At 47.6% G+C, this 18,967-nt stretch overlaps 1 protein-coding gene across 1 annotated transcript in view; it reads right to left on the reverse strand.

The window, feature by feature from the left end:
* SEPSECS (Sep (O-phosphoserine) tRNA:Sec (selenocysteine) tRNA synthase) overlaps positions 1-18,967 on the reverse strand; it is an 84,575-nt gene that overhangs the window by 55,320 nt on the left and 10,288 nt on the right. Inside the window, exons 3-6 of the mRNA XM_030191246.1 lie at positions 18,806-18,924; positions 18,303-18,461; positions 14,864-15,017; positions 415-517 (exon numbers count right to left, since the gene is read on the reverse strand). Coding sequence (XP_030047106.1) covers positions 415-517; positions 14,864-15,017; positions 18,303-18,461; positions 18,806-18,924 — 535 coding nt within the window. The remainder of the gene's footprint in view (positions 1-414; positions 518-14,863; positions 15,018-18,302; positions 18,462-18,805; positions 18,925-18,967) is intronic.

Below are 18,967 nucleotides of genomic sequence, written 5' to 3' on the forward strand. Positions count from 1 at the left end.
ATAACCTTTATCTTGTCTTCCTCTCTTCAATAGTCCCCTTTCCCTATGTGTCCTATCTGTCTGTCCTACCCTTATCCCTTGTTTGTCCTGTCTGTTCTGATTTAGATTGTAAGCTCTTTTGATGTCTTTTCTTCATGTTCAATTGTGAAGCGCTGCATACGACTGGTAGCGCTGTAGAAATGATTTGTAGTAGTAGACTGCCACCATTTCTGCAGTAGCTCAGACTGTTTCCCGTAATTCCACAGCAAATAAGGGTTTTTATTCAACTGCCAAAACCATGTAACAGCGGAACACGATAGGCCCTGGCTATAGAGGAGTAACTATAATCGAGTTCATTATAGAATAAAATTATTCCCTTCACAGTGACAAAGCACATACTAGATTATTAAAACTTATGTTAATCACATACATTACCTGCTGGATAAGATGCATGCATTTTGAAGACTGAACTCCATATGCATTATTTACAATATGTGGAATATCATACTTGGCACACATTGAAGCCAACTCTTCCAATCTGCAAACAAAAAAACCTTGTACTTAATTAAATTAAGCGTCAACTTATCCATGCTGTTTCTAAAAGTTAATGGCAAAATGAAAATGTAATTCTACAGTTAGCTAGCATGAAGCATTAAAAAGGTTCTTATAGTCCCCCCCCCCCCTTTTTTAAGAGTGAAATATCTTCATTTTCAAATGCTCAGAGAGCTGCTTAGCGTGAAGTGGAGAAGCCTAATTGTTAATATAGTGGGCTGAGAACCTGTGGAACTGGGTTTAATTTCCACTGTGGCTCCTTGTCACAATGGGTAAGACACTTAACCCTCTATTGCCTCAGGTGCAAAAACAAGAGTGTGAGCTCACTAGGGACAAAGAAAGAAAAAAAGTACTTGCATATAATAAATTTAACACAGAAAGGTATACAAATCCATGACCCTTTACCCTTTAGAGAAGTTTGGGTTCTCGAATGTAGATCGATCAATCATCAGAAGCTGAGAGGTTAAAAGCATCAAAGTTTGTTCAACCATGGAACTGTCTTTACCTGACTGAAGGTCTACTGACTCACTTAACATTATTTTACAAATAGTTAATAAAGGCCAAAAGGTAATAAGTCAACTGAAAGGGTGTCCAAACGAGGGAGCAAGTGATGCCACCTCCATGAATGACTTCCTGAGGAACTCCACTGGTGAGCTTCTATGAACTAACCCAACCCTAGAAATAAGAATCAAGTAAGGTGCCAGGCAGCAAAGGTGGACCAACAATGATCTGGGACCCCAGGAAATAAGGATCATGGCCCCTAACCACCTTTTAAAAGTGATTAAACTAGATAGAGGCTAAGGGAGAGTAGCTCGGGCACTGTCCTATTGTCCCACTGCCAGGCAGTGTAACACAGAGGATAAATAACCACAAGACAGAGACAATAGATCTTAAATCCCTTGCTTATGTGAGGCCAGAACAGGAGCAGCACTTCAACATAGCACAGAACAGCCAGACACAGGAGCCTCTCCACCTATGAATAGAGATTAAGAGGAGAGACTGTGTAGGGGATGGACTTAGAGTCGCTTCCAAGTTAATAAAAGTTGAAGGAGTGATTTGGAGAGCTGAAGTCTGAACTGGGCAGCATGAAAAAAAAAGGGAAGAATAGAACACCTGGCTCTTGCAGCTCCACTCGGAAATAGCTGAAATGTGGAATCAAGTGGCAGAAATGAAGAACAAAGTAGAACACTGTGTTGAGGACCTGGAGGCACTATAACAAGAAAAACAGGCCTGGCAAAAAGTAATGAAGACCTGTTATTGAATATTAAGAACATGGAGAACTGTTCTTGAAGGAATAACCTGAGTGTGTGGGGCCTGCCTTCTAACAATAGGAAGCGTGTCCTATGTGGAGTAAATACAAGGAATATTCAACGATAAAAAGCAGATCAAGAGGAAGAAATGCCAAAGCTAAAAACATAAGCCCACCGTGCACTAGCCACTAAGCTAAATGCGGTGGGATTATCTGTTTCAAGTATTAGTTTTGAAGTCTGGTTTCTAAACGCGATTAAATCACTCTATGGGTCCCCTACTGCCAGGCTGTTGGTAAATGGTATGAAGTCCCCAGTGCTGGAGGTACAGTCAGGCACTAGATAGGGTTGCCCCCTCTCCCCCTTACTGTTTCTTTTGTACTTGGAGCCACTGCTGCGCACGATTGAAGCAAGTTAGAGAACACTGGAGAAATGTTAAGCATTTCCTCTTGTACACTATAAAATATGAAGATAATCAAGAGATGTCTAGTTCCAAAAGCTGAGAAAGCAAATCAGACTTCTCAGAAGGGGGGGGGGGGAAAAAAACAACAACTTTGCACAATGCTGGGGAAAATAGAACAAACAGCAGTTATATCAGCAAAAGACACGATATCCTTCCTCCAGGCAAGAAATATGTTCTAATTAGGAACATTACAGACCAGCACCAAAACCTGGAAATTGTCTCTGTACGCTGTAATTTTACTTTATGAATTGATCTGTAAATTCTATCCCTTTTTAATCACATTATGTACTACTTTAGCAACACATAAAACTGTCATGCAAATAAAATTATCTGACATGTAAAGGCATCTATATAAATAATTTTCACCTGCAACATTCTGAAGCTCACTCTGTGGGAGGGAAACACTGAAGCCCTGCACTGTTGGTAGGCTAGGCTGTCAGCAACACTCACTCTCACTCATGCACCACTCACTGTCACTCATAGACCCGCCCTCAACCACACCCCATCCGCACATAATTCACAACCCCAAAGTTCTAAACGAAGCCCATGACTGTGTGCTCCACCCTCGCGTCACAACGTGATGACGACGAGGGCGGAGCACTGACACTCCACGAAACGCGATTGCCCCCTGCCCCTCGGCGGCCATTTTTCATACTGAACCCGCATCACGGAGCGGACAGGTGCCTGGAGGGGGTTGGGGGACAGCTGGGTCGCTGGACACCAAAACCTTGCTGGGGGTTGGGGGGACAGCTGGGTCACTGGACAACAAAACCTTGCTACCGCCCGTTTCATCTCTCACAGAAACAGGCCTTTTTTACTAGTTTATGTTTTTCTCTTCCAATTAGCAGTTACACCCTCTTTATGCCGGCAGGAAAATGTTCTATTATCTACCCCTCCTTGTGTTTTTTTGCATTTGATAAGAGCTTTATTATTGTCCTTTTGTCTGCTCAGCCTCAACCATTTACCAGTTTTGTACACTACAGTAATATTAACTTTTCTTGTACACATTTTAATAAAACAAATGTCTAAAGGGGTCCTTTTACTAAGCCACGCTAAAAAGTGGCCAGCGTTGTCAGCATGTGGGTTTCCTAAGCGCTGCGGTCACTTTTAGCGTGGCAGTAAAATGTCTGCATTGCCATATTTTCCTTTAATGACCACATGCTAATTTCTCAATTAGCCCATGGCCATTACTATGAGTGCCCATACTGACACCTATTTTGTAAGCGTTAAGGGCTCCTGTGTTAACCCTGGAGTAAATTGGAAAGTGTGGCAATGTGCCCGCTATTCGATTAGTGCAGAACACTACTCTCTGTCTATAGTCACGCCTCCTACACTAAAAAAACAAAAAAGTATTTTTTAGCACAGGATTAGCGCGCGCTGATGGGCACACTACTGTAGGACTGTCCCACGCTAGGGGCCCTTTTACCAAGCCACAGTAGGCACTAATAAATACATAAAAATGAGATGAATGGAGAGAATAAGAAACTTTGTGAAGTGTTACCCATGAAAACTTCATGAATGGTCTGATCACCTGATTTTTTTCACAGCTAAGAGGGAGGAGGGCGGGGAGGGAAAGGGGATGCGATTTGATATACTGCTTTAAAATCAAAGCAGTTCACATATTATGCAACGTACGTATTTTTATATTTGGGGCAATGGAGGTTTAAGTGACTTGCCCAGAGTCACAAGAAGCTGCAGTGAGAATTGAACCCGGTTCCCCTGGTTCTACTACTACTACTACTACTACTATTTAGCATTTCTATAGCGCTACAAGGCGTACGCAGCGCTGCACAAACATAGAAGAAAGACAGTCCCTCCTCAAAGAGCTTACAATCTAATAAACAAAAAATAAATAAAGTAAGCAAATCAAATCAATTAATGTGAACGGGAAGGAAGAGAGGAGGGTAGGTGGAGGCGAGTGGTTACAAGTAGTTACGAGTCAAAAGCAATGTTAAAGAGGTGGGCTTTCAGTCTAGATTTAAAGGTGGCCAAGAATGGGGCAAGACGTAGGGGCTCAGGAAGTTTATTCCAGGCGTAGGGTGCAGCGAGACAGAAGGCACGAAGTCTGGAGTTGGCAGTAGTGGAGAAGGGAACAGATAAGAAGGATTTATCCACGGAGCGGAGTGCAAGGGAAGGGGTGTGGGAAAGGACGAGTGTGGAGAGATACTGGGGAGCAGCAGAGTGAGTACATTTATAGGTTAGTAGAAGAAGTTTGAACAGGATGCGAAAACGGATAGGGAGCCAGTGAAGGGTCCTGAGGAGAGGGGTAGTATGAGTAAAGCGACCCTGGCGGAAGATGAGACGGGCAGCAGAGTTTTGAACCGACTGGAGAGGGGAGAGGTGACTAAGTGGGAGGCCAGCAAGAAGCAGATTGCAGTAGTCTAAACGAGAGGTGACAAGGGTGTGGATGAGGGTTTTGGTAGAGTGCTCGGAAAGAAAGGGGCGGATTTTACGGATGTTGTAAAGAAAGAAACGACAGGTCTTGGCAATCTGCTGGATATGAGCAGAGGAGAGAGAAGAGTCAAAGATGACTCCAAGGTTTCGAGCTGAGGAGACAGGGAGAATGAGAGAGCCATCAACAGAAATAGAAAACGGGGGGAGCAGGGAGGTGGGTTTGGGGGGGGAAATGAGAAGCTCGGTTTTGGTCATATTTAATTTCAGGTGGCGTTGAGACATCCAGACAGCAATGTCAGACAAGCACGCTGAAACATTGGTTTGGATGCAAGGTGAGATATCAGGGGTAGAAAGGTAGATTTGGGAGTCATCAGCATAGAGATGGTAGGAAAAGCCATGGGATGAGATTAATGAACCAAGGGAAGAAGTGTAGATAGAAAAGAGGAGGGGACCAAGAACAGAACCCTGAGGTACGCCGACAGGCAGAGGGATAGAAGAAGAAGAGGATCCACCAGAGTGAACACTAAAGGTGCGGAGGGAGAGGTAGGAAGAGAACCAGGAAAGGACAGAGCCCTGGAATCCAAGTGAGGACAGGGTATCGAGAAGTATGCTGTGATCGACAGTGTCAAAAGCAGCGGAAAGATCAAGAAGAATGAGGATGGAATATTGACCTCTGGATTTAGCCAGTAATAGGTCATTGGAGACTTTAGTAAGCGCAGTTTCGGTTGAGTGAAGAGGGCGAAAACCAGATTGTAGTGGGTCAAGAATAGCATGTGAGGACAGAAAATCAAGGCAGTGGCGATGAACAGCACGCTCAAGTAATTTGGAGAGAAAAGGAAGGAGGGAGATGGGTCGGTAATTAGAGGGACAAGTAGGGTCGAGTGAAGGCTTCTTAAGGAGAGGTGTGACCACAGCATGTTTAAAGGCAGCAGGGACAGTCGCAGTGGAAAGTGAGAGGTTGAGAATGTGACAGATAAAAGGAATAAGAGCAGGAGAGATGGCATTAAGAAGGTGGGTGGGAATGAGATCAGAGGAACAGGTGGTACATTTTGAGGAAGAGAGGAGAAGTGTAGTTTCCTCAATAGTAACTTCAGGAAAGGGAATGAGGGGAAGGAGAGAGAGGGGAATGGACTAGTGGAGGGAGAGGTGGTGAGGTAGAGAAAGAGCGAATGCTACATACCTGTAGAAGGTATTCTCCGAGGACAGCAGGCTGATTGTTCTCACTGATGGGGTGACGTCCACGGCAGCCCCTCCAATCGGAATCTTCACTAGCAAAAGCCTTTGCTAGCCCTCGCGCGCCCATGCGCACCGCGCATGCGCGGCCGTCTTCCCGCCCGAAACCGGCTCGTGCCGGCCAGTCTCATATGTAGCAAGACAAAGAGAAGGGAAGACACAACTCCAAAGGGGAGGCGGGCGGGTTTGTGAGAACAATCAGCCTGCTGTCCTCGGAGAATACCCTCTACAGGTATGTAGCATTCGCTTTCTCCGAGGACAAGCAGGCTGCTTGTTCTCACTGATGGGGTATCCCTAGCCCCCAGGCTCACTCAAAACAACAAACATGGTCAATTGGGCCTCGCAACGGCGAGGACATAACTGAGATTGACCTAAGAACTTATCCAACTAACTGAGAGTGTAGCCTGGAACAGAATAAAAATTGGGCCTAGGGGGGTGGAGTTGGATTCTAAACCCCGAACAGATTCTGAAGCACTGACTGCCCGAACCGACTGTCGCGTCGGGTATCCTGCTGCAGGCAGTAATGAGATGTGAATGTGTGGACAGATGACCACGTCGCAGCTTTGCAAATCTCTTCAATAGTGGCTGACTTCAAGTGGGCTACCGACGCTGCCATGGCTCTAACATTATGAGCCGTGACATGACCCTCAAGAGCCAGCCCAGCCTGGGCGTAAGTGAAGGAAATGCAATCTGCTAGCCAATTGGATATGGTGCGTTTCCCCACAGCCACTCCCCTCCTGTTGGGATCAAAAGAAACAAACAATTGGGTGGACTGTCTGTTGGGCTGTGTCCGCTCCAGATAGAAGGCCAATGCTCTTTTGCAGTCCAATGTGTGCAGCTGACGTTCAGCAGGGCAGGAATGAGGACGGGGAAAGAATTTTGGCAAGACAACTGACTGGTTCAGATGGAACTCCGACACAACCTTTGGCAAGAACTTAGGGTGAGTGCGGAGGACTACTCTGTTATGATGAAATTTGGTGTAAGGGGCCTGGGCTACCAGGGCCTGAAGCTCACTGACTCTACGAGCTGAAGTAACTGCCACCAAGAAAATGACCTTCCAGGTCAAGTACTTCAGATGGCAGGAGTTCAGTGGCTCAAAAGGAGGTTTCATCAGCTGGGTGAGAACGACATTGAGATCCCATGACACTGTAGGAGGCTTGACAGGGGGCTTTGACAAAAGCAAACCTCTCATGAAGCGAACAACTAAAGGCTGTCCTGAGATCGGCTTAACTTCCACACGGTAATGGTATGCACTGATTGCACTAAGGTGAACCCTTACAGAGTTGGTCTTGAGACCAGACTCAGACAAGTGCAGAAGGTATTCAAGCAGGGTCTGTGTAGGACAAGAGCGAGGATCTAGGGCCTTGCTGTCACACCAGACGGCAAACCTCCTCCATAGAAAGAAGTAACTCCTCTTAGTGGAATCTTTCCTGGAAGCAAGCAAGATGCGGGAGACACCCTCTGACAGGCCCAAAGAGGCAAAGTCTACGCTCTCAACATCCAGGCCGTGAGAGCCAGAGACCGGAGGTTGGGATGCAGAAGCGCCCCTTCGTCCTGTGTGATGAGGGTCGGAAAACACTCCAATCTCCACGGTTCTTCGGAGGACAACTCCAGAAGAAGAGGGAACCAGATCTGACGCGGCCAAAAAGGAGCAATCAGAATCATGGTGCCTCGGTCTTGCTTGAGTTTCAACAAAGTCTTCCCCACCAGAGGTATGGGAGGATAAGCATACAGCAGACCCTCCCCCCAGTCCAGGAGGAAGGCATCCGATGCCAGTCTGCCGTGGGCCTGAAGCCTGGAACAGAACTGAGGGACTTTGTGGTTGGCTCGAGATGCGAAGAGATCTACCAAGGGGGTGCCCCACACCTGGAAGATCTGTCGCACTACACGGGAATTGAGCGACCACTCGTGAGGTTGCATGATCCTGCTCAACCTGTCGGCCAGACTGTTGTTTACGCCTGCCAGGTATGTGGCTTGGAGCACCATGCCGTGACGGCGAGCCCAGAGCCACATGCTGACGGCTTCCTGACACAGGGGGCGAGATCCGGTGCCCCCCCTGCTTGTTGATGTAATACATGGCAACCTGGTTGTCTGTCTGAATTTGGATAATTTGGTGGGACAGCCGATCTCTGAAAGCCTTCAGAGCGTTCCAGACCGCTCGTAACTCCAGGAGATTGATCTGCAGATCGTGTTCCTGGAGGGACCAGCTTCCTTGGGTGTGAAGCCCATCGACATGAGCTCCCCACCCCAGGAGAGACGCATCCGTAGTCAGCACTTTTTGTGGCTGAGGAATTTGGAAAGGACGTCCCAGAGTCAAATTGGACCAAATCGTCCACCAATACAGGGATTTGAGAAAATTCGTGGACAGGTGGATCACGTCTTCTAGATACCCAGCAGCCTGAAACCACTGGGAAGCTAGGGTCCATTGAGCCGATCTCATGTGAAGGCGGGCCATGGGAGTCACGAACTGTGGAGGCCATGTGGCCCAGCAATCTCAACATCTGCCGAGCTATGACCTGCTGGGACGCTCGCACCCTCGAGACGAGGAACAACAAGTTGTTGGCTCTCGCCTCCGGGAGATAGGCACGAGCTGTCCGAGAATCCAGCAGAGCTCCTATGAATTCTAGTCTCTGCACTGGGAGAAGATGGGACTTTGGCTAATTTATCACAAACCCCAGTAGTTCCAGGAGTTGAATAGTCATCTGCATGGACTGTAGAGCTCCTGCCTCGCATGTGTTCTTCACCAGCCAATCGTCGAGATATGGGAACACGTGCACCCCCAAGCCTGCGAAGTGCCGCTGCTACTACAGCCAAGCACTTCGTGAACACTCTGGGCGCAGAGGCGAGCCCAAAGGGTAGCACACAGTACTGGAAGTGACGTGTGCCCAGCTGAAATCGCAGATACTGTCTGTGAGCTGGCAGTATCGGGATGTGCGTGTAGGCGTCCTTCAAGTCCAGAGAGCATAGCCAATCGTTTTCCTGAATCATGGGAAGAAGGGTGCCCAGGGAAAGCATCCTGAACTTTTCCTTGACCAGATATTTGTTCAGGGCCCTTAGGTCTAGGATGGGACGCATCCCCCCTGTTTTCTTTTCCACAAGGAAGTACCTGGAATAGAATCCCAGCCCTTCCTGCCCGGATGGCACGGGCTCGACCGCATTGGCGCTGAGAAGGGCGGAGAGTTCCTCTGCAAGTACCTGCTTGTGCTGGAAGCTGTAAGACTGAGCTCCCGGTGGACAATTTGGAGGTTTGGAGGCCAAATTGAGGGTGTATCCTTGCCGGACTATTTGAAGAACCCACTGATCGGAGGTTATGAGAGGCCACCTTTGGTGAAAAACTTTCAACCTCCCTCCGACTGGCAGGTCGCCCGGCACTGACACTTGGATGTCGGCTATGCTCTGCTGGAGCCAGTCAAAAGCTCGTTCCCTTGCTTTTGCTGGGGAGCCGAGGGGCCTTGCTGAGGCGCATGCTGCTGACGAGAGCGAGCGCGCTGGGGCTTAGCCTGGGCCACAGGCTGTCGAGAAGGAGGATTGTACCTACGCTTACCAGAAGAGTAGGGAACAGTCTTCCTTCCCCCCAAAAATCGTCTACCTGTAGAGGTAGAAGCTGAAGGCGGGAGAACTTGTCGAAAGCGGTATCCCGCTGGTGGAGCTGCTCTACCACCTACTCGACGTTTTCTCCAAAAATGTTATCCGCACAGCAAGGCGAGTCCGCAATCCGCTGCTGGATCCTATTCTCCAGGTCGGAGGCACGCAGCCATGAGAGTCTGCGCATCACCACACCTTGAGCAGCGGCCCTGGACGCAACATCAAAGGTGTCATACACCCCTCTGGCCAGGAATTTTCTGCATGCCTTCAGCTGCCTGACCACCTCCTGAAATGGCTTGGCTTGCTCAGGGGGGAGCTTGTCCACCAAGCCCGCCAACTGCCGCACATTGTTCCGCATGTGTATGCTCGTGTAGAGCTGGTAAGACTGGATTTTGGCCACGAGCATAGAAGAATGGTAGGCCTGCCTCCCAAAGGAGTCTAAGGTTCTAGAGTCCTTGCCCGGGGGCACCGAAGCATGCTCCCTAGAACTCTTAGCCTTCTTTAGGGCCAAATCCACAACTTCAGAGTCGTGAGGCAACTGAGTGCGCATCAGCTCGGGTCCCCATGGATCCGGTACTGGGACTCGATCTTCTTGGGAATGTGGGGATTACTTAGTGGCTTGGTCCAGTTCGCCAGCAATGTCTTTTTGAGGACATGATGCATGGGTACTGTGGACGCTTCCTTAGGTGGAGAAGGATAGTCCAGGAGCTCAAACATTTCAGCCCTGGGCTCGTCCTCCACAACCACCGGGAAGGGGATGGCCGTAGACATCTCCCGGACAAAGGCCGCAAAAGACAGACTCTCGGGAGGAGAAAGCTGCCTTTCAGGGGAGGGAGTGGGATCAGAAGGAAGGCCCTCAGACTCCTCGTCAGAGAAATATCTGATGTCCTCCTCCTCTTCCCACGAGGCCTCACCTTCGGTATCAGACACAAGTTCACGGACCTGTGTCTGAAGCCGTGCCCGGCTCGACTCCGTGGAACCACGGCCACGGTGGGAGCGTCGAGAGGTAGACTCCGTCGCCCGCACCGGCGAAGCTCCCTCCGCCGACGTCGTCGGGGAGCCTTCCTGGGAGGCGACCGCAGTCGGTACCGCACGCGGCACCGATGTCGGAGACCTCACCCCGGGCAAGGGGCCAGCCGGCGCCTCACTCGACGGTACCGGTGGCGCAAGCACCCCAGGTACCGGAGGGGAAGGGCGCAACAGCTCTCCCAGAATCTCTGCGAGAACGGCCCGGAGACTCTCGTGCAGAGCGGCTGTGGAGAAAGACGTGGAAGCCGATGCAGGTGTCGATGTCAGAGTCTGTTCCGGGCGTGGAGGCTGTTCCAGGCTGTCTATAGTGGAGCGCATCGACACCTCTTAAACAGAGGGTGAGCGGTCCTCTCGGTGCCGATGCCTACTGGGTGCCGACTCCCTCGGCGACCCAGAGCTCTCGGTGCCGATATGGGAAGAGGACCGGTGTTGATGCTTCTTCGACTTCTTGGGACGAAGCATGTCACCGGAGCTTCCCGGCACCGACGAGGAGGACGCAGAATCCAGCCGTCGCTTCCTCGGGGCCAAGGCCGAAGGTCGGTCGGTCTCGGGGGGGCTGTACCGCAGGAGCCCTCAGGGTAGGGGGAGACCCACCCGAAGGCTCACCGCCACCAGCAGGGGAATGGAAAGCCCTCACCTGCACTCCAGTCGAAGCACCACCGTCCGACGACATCAGCAGAAGTGGAGGTCCCGGTACCACCGACACCGACGCAGCCTTCCGATGTCTCAGCCCCGATGCAGAGGGTTGATGCCTCGATGCACTCGATGCAGTCGCGGCCGAGGACGGAGGTCTGGATGCTGTTGACGTCGATGCACTCGATACTCCCGGTGCCGATGAAGAGCCCGAGAACAAAACGTTCCACTGGGCCAATCTCGCTACCTGAGTCCGCTTTTGTAAAAGGGCGCACAGACTACAGGCCTGCGGGCGGTGCCCAGCCCCCAGACACTGAAGACACGACGCGTGCCTGTCAGTGAGCGAGATTATCCGGGCACACTGGGTGCACTTCTTGAAGCCGCTGGGAGACTTCGATGACATGGGCGGAAAAATCACGCCGGCGAAATCGAAACTCGTAATTGCAGTAGGCACCAAAAAGAGGGGGACGAAAAAATTCGACCCCAGGCCTCAAAAGGGCCTACCCCGAAGACGAAAGAAAACTTACCGGGGCAAAAACTGAAAATAGAGGAAAGGGAAAAAGACCGAAAAGGTCCTCTTCCGAAATCCTTTTTTTTTTTTTTTAGCGAAAGTCAAAAAGAGACGCGCGAGGTCGACTTAAGGGGCGCGAACGGCGTAACACGACCGTACCGAGCGCGGACAAAAGAAGACTGGCCGGCACGAGCCGGTTTCGGGCGGGAAGACGGCCGCGCATGCGCGGTGCGCATCGGCGCGCGAGGGCTAGCAAAGGCTTTTGCTAGTGAAGATTCCGATTGGAGGGGCTGCCGTGGACGTCACCCCATCAGTGAGAACAAGCAGCCTGCTTGTCCTCAGAGAACAAGGTTTATCTTTTGAACCTTGTTGTGAAAGAATTCAGCAAGGGTCTGAGGAGATAATGAAGGGGGAGTTGGGGGAGGGGGCACCTTGAGGAGAGAGTTCAATGTGGTGAAGAGAAGTCGAGGATTAGAGCCAAGAGAGTTGGTCAGTTGGATATAATAATCCTGTTTGGCACGTAAAAGAGCAGATTGGAAGGAGGTCAGCATGAACTTAAAGTGTAAGAAATCAGCAAGGGCCCGAGATTTCCGCCAGAGCGGGTACAGGAACGTAGGTAGCGGATATTAGAAGTCAGCCAAGTTCTCAGGCCACGGCACTAGCCATTAAGCTATGCCCTTCCACCAGTCATCCTCCTCAGACTGACCTAACTTTCCTATCTTGAACCCCCCTCCCCCCTCCCCCCCAAAAAACAACAAAAAACATTTTCTATAGTTGTTAGAACTATAGATGCAGACGTCTATTACACTTGAGTCCAAAACAGTATTTCAATTCTTCTGGAATTTTCCAAAAATTAGTTCTGAAAAAAACAGAAGATAACATTCTTGCTTTCTGATACTAAACACTAGCCGTTTCTGCTTTCTCTATTGGCCTTTAAATTAGAAAGCTTGGTGACAGAATATGGGAGAGGATCTTGTTAGTGAATTAGGTATAGGAACTTGTACACAAAGGAAACAGCAAAGCCTGAATCAGCCTACAGGTGCAGGAAGACGACAATACTGTAACGGAATTTTAACACTGGTTGGACATATTGTGATGTTTGAGACACCCTCCTAGTCTCCCTGTTGTCTTTTCATATCTTATTGCTCTGCAAATACTAATATGAAGGGAGAAGAATTTACCTGGATAGCTGGCTGTGCGTTCCTGGAAGGCTTGCAGCAGGAGAGGGGCAAGCAGAATTACCAAGAGGACAGATTCCCCAGGTACTAAATCCTTCCCAGTAGTGCTTAGTGATGTCTTTCTCAGGACATATAATCCCTGGAAGGGAGAAAACCTAGCACGGTCTCAGGAAGGGAGGTGCTCCACTCCTGTGGTGCTTTCCTGGAGGGAAGGGAGTCATTCCTTACAGACATGCCAAGACTTAGATCCAGCCTATGCTCCTGACTCAGTAAGCAGTATACCATGGGAGCCAAAGTGAGGCTTGGAAACGGGTGGGCTGTTTCTCTCCAGGAGGACACTGAGGTAAAAGGAGGACACCGAGGTAAAAACCTGCTGTGATCTGAGAGAGGGAGATGAGGGAGGAGAAAGACAGCAACCTGCCTGAGGGCAGGGGAGACCTTCCTCACAGAGAGCCAGCTGCAAGGAGTAAAGGGCTACCTAACCCAGGGCAAGAGGACCCTAAAGTTAATGCAGTGCTTGGTTAGAGAGAGAAGGGGAAGAACTGGTGTCCAAGTCCTCACCAGGGAAATGCTGTCATGGGACAGGGACCGACCTTCCTGAAGAGAAAGAGAGAGAGAGACAAAGAGAGAGAGATGGGGGGGGGGGGGGGGGGGGGGCTCAGGATCAGCCATGTGAAGAGTGCAGTGACTCTTTCCGAACAGTCCTACAAAGAACTGGTACCTGGTCTTCACTAGAGAAAAGCTGCCAGAAGAGAGCGGGGGGGGGGGGGTTATAATGCCGTTGTATCACTCCATGATGCAACCACACCTCGAATATTGTGTTCAATTCTGGTTGCCACATCTCAAAAAAGATATAGTGGAATTAGAAAACAGAGAAGAGTGACGAAAATGATAAGGGGATGGGATGACTTCCCTATGAGGAAAGGCTAAAGCGTCTAGGGTTCTTCAGCTTGGAGACAAGGTGGTTGAGGGGAGATACGATAGAGGTCTATAAAATAATGAGTAGAATTGAATGGGTAGATGTGAAGCATCTGTTTATGCTTTCCAAAACTACTAGGACTATGGGGATGCGATGAAGCTACAATGTAGTAAATTTAAAACGAATCGGAGAAAATTTTTCTTCGCTCAACATATACCTAAACTCTGGAATTCGTTGCCAGAGAATGTGGTAGGGGCAGTTAGCTTAGTGGGGTTTAAAAAAAGGTTTGGACGGCTTCCTAAAGGAAAAGTCCATAGACCATTATTAAATGGACTTGGGGAAAATCCACTATTTCTGGGATAAGCAATATAAAATGTTTTGTACTTTTTTGGAATCTTACCATGTATTTGTGACTTGGATTGGCCGCTATTGGAAACAGGATGTAGAGACTGTGCTAGTGGGTAGTCCTAGCCTATGGCTGTGATCAAGTTGGGGAATCCCCTGATCAGAGAGAGGTTTATTAAGGGCACAGCTCTAGGCTGTGTCCTATGGAATCAAACTGCAGCTGGGTTAGGGAAGGAAAAGAGAAACCTTTCCTGTGCTGTATTAGCATTAATTCTTTTGACTTTATATTTTATTTTGAATCCTGAAGCACATGTCATAGGGACTTGCGCTGTGTTTTGGAGACTGAACTTTGCATAAGGAATCTAATTCTCTTTGCTGACTAAAGAGCTCTTTATGTTTTGGAACCTGGTTGCTGTGTATGTGAGCTGAAATCCTGGACCGGAGTGGGATCTGGATCGGGGGATCCTGACCTCTTCCAAGTAAAATGTAAGAGGGAGCAGACCTGGTGATATAGACCGTGCCACGCCCTGGTGTGACATTACAATATGCAGATAGCAGTGGTAGAACAGGATTGAGAGATGGTGACAGCTGATATTTGTTACATATGGGAACAGATATGCTCAACTGCACATAGATGCTTGTGACAAAATCCATATTTCAATGGAACCTAAGGACTTCCCCACCAAAGAACAGTGTAGACACTCCTTAATGACTGGCTCTGTATCAAAGGCTATTTTATTCACATATATGTTAAAATTAGACATATGTGCTTGACACACAAAGACATTTATTTACCTGTCAGGCACTCTAGGAGCAAAACAAGATGTTGTTGAATGAATACAGAGAATGTTCTCAGGCCCGAGCTCTTGGATTTTTGCCTCCACTGTCTTGAGGTCTGTACGTAACTCATCTCCTTCTAACACATTCTCAATCACCACAGGCTCAAAACCTAAGGTCACCCAACAAAATTAAACATTTACTATCTTTTAAAAGAGATCGAATTTGTTAGCTAAAAACATTAAATGCATACGTATACAGTATTTACCTTTCAATACGTTATTGAATAGGCAGTGCTGCTAAGCTTGCTTTGAAATCTAGTCCAAGTACAGTACAAGTTTTAAGGGACTGAAACTATTTTCACTTCTACAAGCCAAACTACCAGGAAAAGGAACCTAAAGTTGAGTGGCTCTGATCATTCAGAAATAGGGTTGCCAACTTTCTGAAAAAAGAGAAAACACCCACCACTTTTGCCCCTTCCCTGGATCCTCCTCACCCTACCCCAGTCCTGTCCCTTGTACCATTATCGTCTACAATGAATGGTTTATTCATCTGACTACAGAATAGGCATACCTTTATCTGAAATAATAAGTCTTGATTTCCACTTTTAAAATGTCATTTTATCCATGGAAATTACTTATTATTGCCCTCTAAATGTTCTAGAAAATAAAAGTAACATATTCATAATGTAAATATTAACCTTAAGGAAAAAAATATTTATTCCAGTTAACACATCCCCCAGAGCTCTCCATACAAAGGGACCAGCCCCTAGCTCCCCTCCATTCAAATGATCTCCCAAAGTTGGCATCTGCAACCTTTCAAAACAGAAGAGCCATGTTACTTTTTAAATATTGTGCAAAATAATTAAACTGCCACAATCCTGTCATGAGTTCAGACACTCACGGTTTCTTCCTATGTCTTCACACTCAGCATACTCTCTTCCCCCATCCCCATCAGTAGCCCCATACAGTCATATTCTCTCTATCCTCTTCTTCCATCCCCAGCAGTCACATTCTGTCTCAATCTCTCGTTCCCTGTTCCCAGCAGTCATATTCTGTATTTCTCCCCCAACTCCAGCAGTCACATTTCTCTCTTTCTTCCTCACTGTTCCCAGTAGTCCTGTTCTGTCCCAAGAAACCAAACTCTCTGTATTCAATGCAATACTAGAGAAATAGAAATACATTTTGTTTATTGCACTGTGCAAAACACAAAAACATCAAACATGCACATTTCCCAAAACGAACAGAAAAAAAAAAATTCCTGCAAAAGAGTGATCAAGAAAAACTCTGCATAATCCTGGGAGAAAGAGGAGAAACAGCAGCTGTAAGAAGAAAAGTATATTGTAGTCTGTCACCAGGCAAGAAATGTGACCTGACCAGGGACAATGCAGACTAGGTTCAGAACCTGGGAACTGTCCTCATATCGACCTCTCTGAACACTGTGCACATTTCCTTGTCTACATTTATTTAGATTTAGCTCATAACTTTTCAGTAGCAGCTCAAGTTAAGTTAGTCAGGTAACACCAGGTATTTCCCTATCCCAGGAGGGTTTATAATCTGAGTTTGTACCTCAGACAATGGAGGGTTAAGTGACTTGACCAAGATCACAAGGAGATGGGCTTCCCTGATGTATTTTATTTTACTTGGATTGTTCTCACATCTTTTTCAGTAGCAACTGAAGGTGAGCTACATTCACGTACACTAGGTATTTTCCTGTCCCTGGAGGCACTACAATCTGTACCCGAGGCAATGGAGAGTTAAGTGACTTGCCCCAAATCACAAGGAGCAGCAGTGGGATTTGAGCAGAGCACCCTGAATGTCAAGTCCTCCCCCCTCCCACCCGAGTGCTCTAACCACTAGGCTATTCCATATCATTTCCTTGTTTATTCCCCCCTTTCTTCATATATTAGTAATGTACTACTTTAGCAACACAATGTAAAATTGTCTTGCCAATAGTTACCTGAATCTTTCTCCCTCCCTCAACCTGGTCCCTAGTAATCACATTTTCTGTCTTCCCTGGCCCATCTTTCCCTTTAGTTTCTCCCTCCCTCCCACCTAAGCTACATAATACTATTGTACTGTTTCTCTCCCCTCCCCCAGTCTAAGCCTAAAAGTGATATAAACACAAAAGAAGTAGGTGGAGACTGCCCTCTTAAAGGCACAGAGGCAGTGGCATTCCTAGGGGGGGGCGGTGGGTGCGGTCCCCCCCGGGTGCACGTTGCCAGGGGGGGGGGGGGGGGTGCCGCGCGCACCTGCCCTCCGTTGTTCCATGCTTCTTCTCTGCCCCGGAACAGGTTACTTCCTGTTCCGGGGCAGAGAAGCAGCATGGAACAACGGAGGACAGGCGCGCGCGCGGCACACCCCCCCCCCCCCCCCCCCGGCGGCGTGCACCCGGCGGGGGGGGGGGGGTGTCCGCTGCACCCGGGGGGCGGGGCAAATCGGCGATCCGCCCCGGGTGCCAGCCCCCCTAGGAACGCCACTGCACAGAGGGTTATGGGCTGGTCTGCAAACTCCTGCAAGAGTAATTTGATATTGCCACAGTTCATTTACTTCAGCTCCTCTTGTGTAGCACAAACTGGCTTTTCCTTTGACAGCAGCCAGCCTGTTCAAGTGAAAATATGCCAGGCCAGCTTCTTAATTTATATACAACTTTAGCATAAGTTTCAAAAATGCATAGGAGACCAAAACAAGCAGGATGATATAGGAAGACATTAAAAAACTGCTCCAGTACTTATTCACCAAGAATGAAATACATTCATCCTACATCCCCTATCCCCTCCTCCAACAGTTGAGGGAGAGGAGATGTGCAATAGGAGTACGTTTCCCAAAACCAACCCACCAAGGCCCTGCTCTCTTTTCCTAGTTATTATTTGCCCACATAAAAACTCTCCTGCTCCTCCCCACCTATCCTCTCACAGTCCTCTCTCACGTTTTTCCTCTTCCCCCTCCTCCCCACCAGGCCAGTATCATGGTGATAAATGCTTGCATGTTTCCTTCCGGCTCCTTCTAGATCCTAGTTGGTCATCTCACCAGCCAAGAAAATCTGTTCACCTAGCAAGTAGATTTTTGCTACCTTGGATACAGACATACTAAGACTGTATGTTAAACACAAAAAGTGTTGCCAGTCATAAGCATTCTTCCTGTTGTCTTCTATTTAGCATAGGGACCTATCTCCACCCCTAGTTTATTCAGAAGATTTTTCAAGATCTTAACTAATCATACAGACATGGACAGAGAGGAAAAGATAGATCTTCTATTCAAGGTCATCCCCAAATTATATTTATTTTATTCTGCTATTCCTCACAAAATAATCTCAATAAAAATAAATAAGACAAGTGTTTTGAGGCCAATCAGAACCAGTTTGAAACAGTGATTTACGCTTTACTGATCCACTAAGAGTGCTGATAGAACTCTTAGGTGAGAAGAACATTCTAGTTCACAACAAGCTTCTATTTTACCTGCTGTTATCATGGATTTAAAACAGGACTTCTGGTCTATCCTTGGCCAAATAATGAATTTTGCCTTTGGTCTCTTGTGCCGCAGTGTTAAGAAGCAAAGGGTCAGGCTCATACCAGTTGCCATGGGAACTACAAAGCAGCTTGCCACAGCTCGAACACCTAAACACAAAAACGGGTTAATACATAGAAAGTATTCTAATTATATGCACCTACTTACTAAAAATTTCCCTTTTTACACAAAGTTAAACCTCATTACTTTTCTCAAGCATTTAGAGAAATATAGCTATGCTCTCTGGTATTACTTATGTTATCAGAACTGATCTGTTAATAACTGTAGTTATTTTACACTTTTTAGATATTTTATTGTTCTGTTTATGATTGTTGCCATGACTGTTATATTTTTGGTTTAGGTTTTATGTTTGGATTTTTTTTTATTCCTGCCTAGAACCATTAATTATTGGCAAGATAATATATTTAAATAAATAAAAACAAAACACATATACCTGCCAGTTTAATTATGTTCAGCACTACTGAATTTGTTAATTTGTTCAAAAGGCTAGAACCTGCAGCCTTGGGTTGAACAGCAGAAATATCACCTGACCTTCCGATCCCATGTATCAACCTGTACAAAAAAATAAACAACAAAAATTCAGAGAGATTTAACA

Source organism: Microcaecilia unicolor, chromosome 2 (genome assembly GCF_901765095.1).
Source record: "Microcaecilia unicolor chromosome 2, aMicUni1.1, whole genome shotgun sequence".
Classification (NCBI taxonomy): Eukaryota; Metazoa; Chordata; class Amphibia; order Gymnophiona; family Siphonopidae; genus Microcaecilia; species Microcaecilia unicolor.